Genomic DNA, 11,216 nt, shown 5'->3' with positions numbered 1-11,216 from the left:
TTGGTCAGATGCTGATAACCCCGCCCATTTTACGTGCATGCGCTCATACTCAGATCAGACAAACCTGGGTTGAATTATCGAGTTGACAACCACCGTTGTGTGTCCAATTCTGTGTGTCGAGGAGAAAAGAACAGGGCCAAGTAAGGATACTGCAGCAGCCATGTTAGAAAACTGAGTAGATTAATAAGAAAAGGACATGTTGTTTAAATGTTTGTCCCAAGGAGAAAATTGATCAAAATCTGGTAAGGCAAGGGCAATGCTTCTTAACCTGGGAAACAGAGCAGGATTCAGCAAGCAGGAGGCAGACTGTCAGCAAAGTGCACAATGTTATGGTCACCAGGTGAAGTCAGAAAGACGGGCAAGGGCAATAGCAAGATGACCAAGAAGAAGGATGGAACCCCAAAGTTGACTTCAGAATTTTTTTTTTTACAGGGATGGCAAGATGGGGCCACTGAAAATCTTGGGCTCGCACACGAAAACCAAAAGTCATCGCAGAATTTTAAGAATTCCAATATGGTGTTGTAGTATACAGGCAGGTTGAAAACTAGGTCAATGTAAGAGTTACGAATAGACAGATATATACTTTTGTTTCTTATTTGATAGTGAATATTACTAGTTATCAAATGTGCACTGATGAATACAGTTGGTATTTTGGTTACGTGGGTGACCACTATTCAAAACAGCTCAGCAAAAGAGATGCTGTGGAGTATTTAATGGGCAAAAGTGCATCAGCTGGCAAAAGATTCAAAGTTTGATTATGATTCTACATCCATCCTTTATCTATATACAGCTAAATCCTCACTAGGGTCGCAGGGGGGCTGGAGTCTATCCCAGCTGACTTAGGGTGAAGGCAGGGGACACCCTGGACAGGTCACCAGTCTATCACAGGACTACACTTAGAGACAGACAACCAAGCACACTCACATTCACACCTACGGACAATTTTAGAATCACCAATTAACCTCAACATGTTGTTGGACTGTGTGGGAGGAAGCCGGAGAACCTGGAGAGAACCCACGCTGCACAGGGAGAACATGCAAACTCCACTCCCAGGTATCCTAACCGGGGATCTTCTAGTTGCGAGGTGACGGTGACGACCACCAAGCCACCTTGCAGTCCTGCCTGATTCACATGCTGTGTTTATTTTTATTTAGTTTTTTTATTTTTGTGGCATCTGAAAGTTTGCTTTGAATTCACTTCGCAGATATACAGAATCCCAGCTGGTGTGATAAAGCTGGCAGTTTAATTCCTAGGAAATTCTAGAGTGCTATAAGCGTATGGGGTTTGATGCAGGTTTAAGGGTGTTCCTGTTTTGTTATGTACAACAAAAGTGAAAACACTCCTTTTTCATATCATTTAAATGTCAAATGATTCCAAATTGTATCAATTTTCAGTAATTGCATTACTTCCAACTGAATAAGTAGAATTTTCTGTATGAACAATCAAAGATAGATACTCTAAAAAGAACATATTGAAAAAAATAGAGGCCCCACAGTAAAATCTTGGTGAAACAAAAGTGAAAACACCTGTCAGCTTAACTGTATGAACATGGTTATAAAAGGAGCTGCAAACACTAACTTTCTCAGTTTTAGATCTATTGGATGAGTCAGTCTGAGTATCTGCATCATGGCTCCATGAGAATCATTAGATTTAGAATTATGTGACATTTATATGACATGGTTTTCTGTTTAGGGCCTTAAGTCTTCACGGTAAAGTGGGATTCCAAGTTTTGCAGCAGACAGCCTGTCCTGTTTACAGTTCCCACATGGCCCGCTGTCTCTGCCCCTCCCCCATCATGACTTCTCCCAACAACGCTGACTAAATATGAGAAAGGCAACCCAAGCTCTGCTGTACAGCCACGATGTTATTTAAAACTGAGCTGCATCATGGCAGGACTACCGAGCAGTGAACTCAGCACGGATCCACCCTTCACTCTGGGAAAACAACGCTTTTCATGAGAGATTCGAGCTCCAAGGAATTCTTCGTGTTTCGTCTTGTCTTGTCGAGCCTCAGATGTCGCTCCCGGTGGTGCTGCCCGGCTCCTGCTGTCCGTTCACCGGGGTTTCGCAGCTCACAGAGTCGTCTAACAGAAACCGAGTCCGTGGTTTGTCCGGCTCGTCGCGGATCAGTGGCAGAGGCTCCGGGCTGCTGCTGCCCGGGCGGCCGCTGCTCTCGCTGGGCTTGCTGCAGCTGCTGCTCGGCGGCTCCATGGTGGCGCTGTCTTTTGGAGCTTTGTCGCTCAGCAGCTCGCCTCCAATCCGAAACTCCAGTCCGTTCTGGGCAGGCTCTTCGGTAAGTGGTGCTTTAATGCCACCATTGAACATGTTTATGCTTCATGACAGTCCTGCATCGACATATATTGTAGTAAAATACACTCTCAGAGACTTGAACCACACATCACACTGCCGGACAGATGCCAGTGGAGTCCTCTGAACTAGCTGTAAGGTGAACCAGGGTCAGACACCAGGCCAAAGACCCCCTCAATTTAAATTCCCTTCATGACCACTAGACATGGTGAATGTTCATTTTGGCATCTGCTAATCTTTAAATAGCTCTTAAATAATTGCTATGTTGATGCAATGTTTTGATCTAACAAGTTTGTGTAATTTTCTAATAACAACAGACACACGTTTTTATTGTTGACATGACAATCCTATGGAGGGTCATCCTTGACTTTAAATGACAAGTACTTTTTTTGTAATGTATAAAAAGCTGAATAGTATATGTTAGTAATTGACTTATCAGTGGTAAGAAAGTGAAGTAAAGTTAAAATCTCCCTAATTAACATTTTTTTCCTGGGCCCATTGATTTCAAATGAATTGGTAAAATTAGTAGAAACGTAACAACAACAGTCAAAAGTAGTTTCTGTATGTGTTAACTACTGTCTACATCCCAGCTAAAGTAAAAGCAACATCAGAAAATATATCTTATGGATAAGTACCAAGTTTCTATTGATCAGAATGAGGTAAGATTGACCCAGGTCAGGGTGGGAAAATTCCCCTTTTCATTGTTTTATCATATTTTAATTTAACAATTAATAACAGTATAGTTTAGTCTGTCATGATTTAATTACCTTTAAAATGTGCTTACTTTAGCCTACTTCTTGTGTACACATTACAATGTATTGATTTTCAAACGATGTGTACTTAAGAAGACAAAACAGTGTTCTTAATGGGGGCGTTTCACCCCAGTTTACCCTTCATGAGGACGCTGACCTTGTTTTTTTTATTGTGAAGCTGTTAAACAGAATGATGACAGAGAAAAACACTGTACATGTCTGGTTTCCATTATTGCTGTTGGGCTCATCTGAGGTGAACTGCGCCTCGCCTGCAAAACAGACGAGAGCTGGCAGTTGTAGCAGGGGCCATACACAAAAAGCTGTAGGAAAGTCGGACTGTTTCCAAATACTTTACTACACTGGAGGCTTTAGTCTGTGCAAAAACATTCACATCCTGTTGGATCTGATCCTGATTTAATAAAATGTTCAGATTCAGATTTGTTTTGTTGTCATTGTAACGAGTACAACGAAAAGTAAGGTGCAGTCCTTTCAGTGCAAAAAACTAAAATACAAAAACTTTGTAAATCAATAACGACTTTGTAAAACACTATATACAATATAAAAGAAATATATATATACTGTAAAAAATAAGAAAAGAACTATATAAAAAGATGAAATTAAATAATGAGCACAGTGTGTATTGCACAGAGTGGATATTGGACAGAGGTAGTGGAGTTGTATGTTTACAGTATTTTGCACTTATTGCGACAGGGAGGCATTTATGGCTCTGACAGCAGTTGGAAATAAGCTCTTTTTTAGTCTGTTAGTCCTGGTTTTGATGGCCCTGTACCATCTGTCCGACAGCAGTAGCTCAAACAGGAAATGTCCTGGGTGGTAGGAGTCCTTCAGGATGGTGTTGGCTCTCCTGAGGCAGTAAGAGCCATGAAGGTCCTCCAGTGTGGGTAGAGGGCACCCAGTGACCTTCTCAGACATTTTGATGACCCTCTGGAGTGCTTTCTTGTTTGTGCAGCTGGCAAACCACGTACAGAGGCAGTAGGTGAGGATGCTCTCCATGGTGGAGCGGTAAAAAGACACAAGCAGTCTCTGGCTGATGTTGTTCTTCCTGAGGATTCTCAGGAACTTTTTTGTGCCTTCTTTACCAGTTGTGTGGTGTTCTTATTCCAGGTCAGTTTCTCCTCAATGTGAACTCCCAGGAGGCGGAAGTCACTGACCCTTTCCACACAGGCCCCACCAATGAGAATGGGCTGAAAGTCTGTTTTGTTCCTACTGAAGTCTATAATTAACTTCTTTGTCTTGGATGTGTTCAGGAGCAGGTTATTGTCTCTACACCACACAGTCAGCTGTTGCACCTCATGCCGGTAAGCGGACTCATCACCTCCTATGATGCAACCTACCACTGTGGTGTCGTCAGCATACTTAATGAAGGTGTTGCTGGTGTGGATGGGGGTGCAGTCTGAGGTGTAGAGGGTGAAAAGCCGTGGGCTGAGTACGCAGCCTTGAGGGGAACCGGTGCTGAGTGTGAGGGGTGCAGAGGTGTGGGGGCCAATCTTGACCCTCTGTAGGCGTTCTGACAAAAAGTCCTTAATCCAGAGACATGTGGAATGAGGTAGTCCGAGGTTCAGCAGTTTCCTCACGAGACCGTGGGGAAGGATTGTGTTAAAAGCTAAACTATAACCCACAAAGAGAAGGCGGGCATAGTTTCCTTATGTCTCCAGGTGGATCAGCGCTATGTGTAGCGCTGTGTTCACGGCGTCCTCTGTTGACCTGTTTTCCATGTAGGCAAACTGGTATGGGTCCGAGCTAGGGGTTACAAAGGTCATGATGTGACTCCTAACCAGTTTTTCGAAACACTTCATCACCACTGGTGTGAGTGCCACTGGCCAGTAGTCTTTGGGGCTGGTTGTGGGGGATTTCTTGGGTAGGGGGATGACAGTGGAGGTCTTCAGGCAGGATGGGACTGCAGACTTTGTCAGCGACAGGTTGAAAATCTTAGTGAAGATCCCAGCGAGCTGGTCTGCACAGTCTTTCAGTACCCGTCCTGAGATGCCGTTAGGGCCCGTTGCTTTCCATGGGTTGATCCCCCTCAGAGCGCCTCACCTCATGCACCCCCACTGTGAGGGTGGGGCTGCTCCCGGCCGCTGGTGGTGCCGTGGCTGCTCCTGGTTCAGTCTCGAAGTGGGCGAACAAGAGGTTGAGTTCTTCTCCCAGCTCAGCATCGCCCTCAGCAGCTCTGATGCCGGGTTTGTAGTTGGTGAGGTGCTGAACCACCATCTAAGCCTGCCTGCTATTGTTGCTGTCCAGGTGGTCGTCGATCCTCCTCCTGAAGTCCTCCTTGGCCTTCCTGATGCCTCTCTTCAGACCTGTCCCTCCCAAACTGCATAGATAAACTGAAAGCATTAGTCAAATCCAAAAGAAAGAAATACAAGACAGGGACTTCCATTACGGACCTGTCAGATCTGTATTATGCACAGGCCTAGCTTATCAATGAAATTAGCCAGTCAGTGTTGTCTCTTTGTCACTTATTTGACATGACACTGTCAGTGTGCTATGATGACGAAGTTAGCCTCAGAATACATTGTTAAGGGACAAATTAAGCTACACTGTACAATTCAAAAATGGGGATTCTCAGTTGAATCTACCCATAACATTGTTCGAAACCCACTCTTAGATCTGTGAAACTTTAATTGTATTTATGACCTAAAAAAATCTACATGTGGCCTGATGTGGTATGTGTTGTATGTTTTGGTCTGAGTAATATTGTTTTGGTAGCAGTGTTATAATAGCAGTGTGCTGCAGGTATCAGCATAGAACGAAACTTCAAACAACCAGGAACTTCAAAATGCTGGAGTTACTGGCTTTATGGACCTCAAGTGTGAAACAACTGAGTTCTTAGCAGAGTGCTTTAAACACTTTTTCACAGCGAATGGAAAAGCTGATGACAAGATAGTGCCTAGATGTTTATTATAAATCAACCCAGGCAGTTCGTAAAATAGTCACAAAACTTAACCCTCTGGCTTTGTTGGATTTTGGCTTTCATTCAGTTTGTTGGTGGCCACTTTTGGCCACGTCCATACCAAGTCTGTACATTTTGAGGTTTTTTATGTTTTTTTGCTACTTTTGCTACATAAAGTTTTTTTTAAACTAACAACAGTTCTTATCATTCATATAAAATATTCATTCTTTTAAAAAAAAATTTAACCCTTCAAATGCCAGTTTGCGCGATGCGCTTGTCAAACAACCTCAAAAATGACCATTGTTGGACCCGATTCTTTAGTTGGAAGCCCAAGAACAAGCCGGAGAAATCTTCAGTTCTCAGATGTAGAATTTATTTTAGGTCACAGGTAAAGTTTTACAGCGCTGGAATTCAGAGGGACAGAGAGGAATCTCATGTCCAGCTGAACTGAGTGTTTTCGGTTCCAGGTTACAGATATCTTCTTGGGCTGGGCCTGCCCCGAACATAGATAAGATTTAATTGGCCAGTTACTAATGGCGTGGACAGGCATCCTTCTGTGCTCTGTCCACGTCCTTGACATTTGGTAAGCAACGTGTATGGATGTTGTTGGTACGGTGTGTAGCTAAAGTAACAATCGTATCTGATAAAATAGAGGAGTTTCTGCTGTCTCCAAGTGTGTGAACCAGTTCTCACCGGCCATATTATCTTCAAGGACATATGCTGTTCTCAGTAGGAAAATACTAAACAGAATCATAGGGTCAGTGCAAAATACAGATTCAGAATACATAATAGCTTGAAACATACTTAATTCTAACACCATTGTCTATATTCTCTGTGCCACTGGTTTTTCTTGTTATATTAAAAGAACAGTCTGAGATATGTAACTGATTAACAGCAACACTGATTATTATGCGTTATTATTTTTGAGCAGAGAGAGCAAAGTAGATCAAACTCCCACTCAGCATGTTCGTGGCCAAAAATGGCCTCCTCCTGTTTACATTCCCAAAATGCTTTAAAATGAATATAAACCGATTTTTCCACTTTCACCACTTGATTTCTTAAATTTGCATAGGTTCTGACTGTGAAAACCAATATGTCCTTTAAATTCAGAATTTTAACCCTTTAAATGCTGTTTAGATCCCATCATGCTAATGATTTATAAACTGAGAAAAAGCATAAAATCACTTTATTTTTATAACCAAATAATACATGCTACCCAATTAACTTTTTAACCGTCATTGCAACTAAATGCATGTCAATAATTAGCAGTATCAATGATTTTTATGCGTCATTACTTTTTTGTGCAGTAACAAAAAAGAGAAGAAAAACTCCCACTCAGCATGTTTGTGGCCAAAAATGGCCACCTCCTGTTTTTCCACAAATGCTATAAAAAATACCACATATTAACATTATTTTCTACTTTTTACAGTTCAGTTTTTTAAAATTCCAATCAGTCTTGACCATGAAATCTGATATTTCATTCAACTTCAGAATTTTAAACCTTTAAATTTGATTTAGGGGGGCATCGTAGCATGAAATATGGCCCGTCCCGTCTTGTCATTCCACATGGCACGTGTTGCTTCATGTCTTGAACGGTACACGCCAGTCAGAATCAGAATCCTGATGTAGGCCCTCATCTCCACTTCATCCACATCCCTCCAATCCTCATACCTCCTACTCCCATGTAGGTTTGTATGGGTACAAACCAGCTGAATCACCTCTTCTGTTATAAACAGCTCAAAGGCAGATCGCAGGCTGCTGATGCGGGCAACTGCATACAAGGTGGGCCCTGGGGTGATAGCAGTAGGTACCGGATTGTAGTGCAGGGTCTCTTTAGCAGTGGGAAACCACATCATTTTCCCATTATGAGACATCCATTCAGCTGCAAGCTCCTCTGTCTCTGCCATTACCTGCCTGGCCTCCACTGCTGTGTCTGTATTGTCCTCACCTACTGAGGAGGAGGAATCAGGCACTGGCTGGTTCTCCTCATCATCAGTGGTGATGCCGTTATCCTCTGAGGAGGATGTGTCCTCATGTTGGGCACTAGTCTTCTTGTAGTGCATCTTCGCTCTCTGATGGCATCACATAGTCATGTGCTTGAAGAAGTTAATATGACCCCCTTGTAGGGCTGCAACTAACGATTGTTTTAGTAGTCGACTAATCTTTCCATTATTTTCTCGATCAGTCACGATTATTTCTGTCACGCCCACCATCTGTGCTTCCTGTTGACGCAGCTCTTTTGACAGGCTCCAGTGCAAGTTTTACCCCACTCTCTAAATTTGCATCCCATGAATGTCATCCTGATTTCCACTCAGTCACAAAATAATGTCCTTAAGTAAATTTAAAAAATGACTAGTTGAATATGAAATTTAAGCTGAACAGCTTACTCTTATTTTAACACATTCAAACTCTGCTGTATTGTCATATCCAAACAATACAGAATTTGGCTCAAAATGAAAAAAAAATAAATTAAATAAATTCTTGTACAAAATAAAGTGCAAGAGCCTGTTAAGACCATACAAAAGGACACACCAGCATAGGGAACTGTAAACTTGCCTTCAAACATGGTCAACTTCAAATGGGCGTCATTTTTTTTTTTTTAAGTTATCTTTTTTGGCCTTTGTGCCTTTATTGATAGTGCAGTGAGAGAGAGACAGGAAAGTAGGGGAGAAGAATGGGGGGAGGACGTGTGGGAAAGGGCCATGAGCGGGATTCGAACTCATGACCTCCACATCAGGACTGTAGCCCTACACATCGGACACCAGCTCAACCAGGTGAGCTATAGCGGTGCCCATGTGCTTGATTTTTTAAGCACCGGTCATGAGAGAAAAGGTCCAGGCATCAGCTGTCAGGGTAATCTTGCCATTTGTTGACTTTAGAGCATCTTTTATAAGACCAACACTTCTCTCAAACTTTTCCTCCATGACCTTGGTAAAATGCGTTCGTGAAGGCAAAACATAGTCTGGATTGAACATCATGACCATTTTCTTGAAGCCCTTACCTTCCACTATTGACATTGACCTCATATCGTACACCAGCATGTTAAGAACGCGGTCAGTGAGGACTCTGGCCATTTGAGGGGTGCAGATGCCTCTCCGCAGGACAAAGTCATCCATTCGTCTTTGCTTTGAATCTCTAAAATGGCAAAACCAAAACAGAAAATGAGGCTAAATTAGTTATCACAAAATGTAGGCTACCACAGCACAGCACATGCATACTAAATGAATGAATCCATTTAACTGTTTCAATGTTACAAATTTATTTATTTATTCACGCTATGTATTTATTATTTGTTACCAAACAGTATATAGGCCTAGTCTGATGCTTTAACCCACAGAGCTAAAACCTGGGCTAGGTAGGCAAAAAATCAGATATTTTGGGATTAACTGTAACCATTTTTAAGCCGACCGACTGAGACACGCTACATTTTAATGATGCTAGCGTGTGTTGCTGTCGTCTTAATAAATGATTGCGTTTGCCAAAGCGGCAAAATCCCTGAATGCTTTCTATTTGTAGTTTCACTATTCTACCTCTAGATTATGTGCGTACCCATGGTCAGAGGTGTGCTTATATTTACGCACATTCCTAAGTATAAGTACAAGTTGATAAATTCCATACTTTGTGTAGGAATGTTCGTACGCACGCTCTACGCACATATCTGTGCGTATACACTGATGATAAATGAGGCCCCTGGAGTACAAACAACAGTCTTCGTCATCGTCAACATCTTTGTGAGCTTCAGTCTCATCCTCTCCAGGCTCAGAGAGGGAGACCAGTGGAACAATTTCAACTGCATATTGGGATAATTGATAAGGAGGAGGTGTGGGGAATTTATCATTAGTGGCTGTGGTAATACACTCGAGACAGAGGTACCTGATACACGGTGTGCAGCAACATCCACATAAGGTGAACACAGTTACTGCGACAAGAAATAAAGTCAGACACAGTTAATGTTTTCCACTTTCCAAAGGTTCTGCTTAGCCAATCAGAGAGGGGACTATCAATCCCTGAATGTTCGGCTAACTTTTCAGACATGGTTTTAAGACCTGGAAGAGCTCGAGTTAAGGAGCCATCTGGGGCCGTGTTGTTTGGGATGAACACACAGCAGTCTTGGGAAAATGTAGCACACACACCTCGTCTTTCAGCTAGCAGGAAATCAAGGCCATTCTGCTTTGATAAGTCATCAGGGAAGTATCAGCCAGTTGTTCATATATTCCAGCAATGGCATCTCTAGTCATATTATTAAGCCTTTGAACATTGGAATGAATGTCAATAATTCTGTCCACATTTTTGTTTATGCTCCCCCACCAAAACAGGGATGTCTCAAACCCTGCAATGACTTGATCAACCAGTTTATATTCATCAGGTGCACCTCTGTGGACTCCAATTACATCTATGTAGGTCGGGGATTTCTGATATAAGTCAAATGTGCTACTTTTACACCTGTGGGAATAGAGTCATGATAAGTGGGGGACTGCCATGAGGTTACTTCTGAAGCTGAGGCTTTAATTATCTTTACTACAACCTAATCTCCATAGTGGACTTTTTTTGGAGGACTTCATCAGTTGAGTTCTTTCTAATTTCTGGTAGGGTTTCATTTCCAGAGTTGTGATCATTGTCAGTCAGTGAGGTTCCTAAGTCATACCAAACCTCAGTCAATGTTCTCTCTGTAGGGTCTTGAGTCACAGTGTGTCTTATGGATCCAGTTGCTCAGTCTATCTTCTCGCAACCAAAAAACATTCTCAATCCACTAAGAAACCTCTCTACCTTTCTCTGCATTCCCTCTTATCTTCCCTCACACTCCCCTCTGCCTGCCTCAGACACGGTGAAATCTGTCTGTGCTGGTAGAGGAGTGGCACAATCTCCAAACATTCCTTTCTCCTGCATTTCTGTTGTCCAGTCTACAAGTCTCTCTAACCCTTTTTTATTCTTATCTTTTGGAACTTTCTTTAACCACCTTATTGTTTCATGCGACCCCAAAGAGCTGGATTTACAGTCCGTCCATCGATCTACAACTGTCTGCAACATTTCAGTGATTGTTACACATATCCTGGCCTGGTAATTATAACAACATATCATACTTTAACAGTAGCACACGTGTCAGTACTTCATTCCATTTATTTTAGTTTAATAATACAAAAACAACCCTAGTTTGTAAACCCCAAGAAGAACTACATATTTCATGGCGTGTCCAGTATTGTAAAGCTACCGGAAGTTGTAGTTCTTCAAAATAGCCGTTTCTCC

At 42.3% G+C, this 11,216-nt stretch overlaps 1 protein-coding gene across 2 annotated transcripts in view; it reads left to right on the top strand.

Annotated features, from left to right (window-relative positions):
• The first annotated feature begins 1,797 nt into the window (after nucleotides 1-1,797).
• Nucleotides 1,798-11,216, top strand: part of fam189a2 (family with sequence similarity 189 member A2) — a 40,521-nt gene continuing 31,102 nt past the window's right edge. For both annotated transcript variants that reach the window (XM_008285166.1, XM_008285165.1), the window contains exon 1: nucleotides 1,798-2,292. In XM_008285166.1, the coding sequence (XP_008283388.1) occupies nucleotides 2,014-2,292 (279 nt within the window). In that variant the 5' untranslated portion in view covers nucleotides 1,798-2,013. The remainder of the gene's footprint in view (nucleotides 2,293-11,216) is intronic.

This window comes from Stegastes partitus, unplaced genomic scaffold (assembly GCF_000690725.1).
Source record: "Stegastes partitus isolate 25-593 unplaced genomic scaffold, Stegastes_partitus-1.0.2 Scaffold389, whole genome shotgun sequence".
In the NCBI taxonomy this organism is placed as follows: domain Eukaryota; kingdom Metazoa; phylum Chordata; class Actinopteri; family Pomacentridae; genus Stegastes; species Stegastes partitus.
This window is presented reverse-complemented; position numbering and strand designations above follow the sequence as displayed.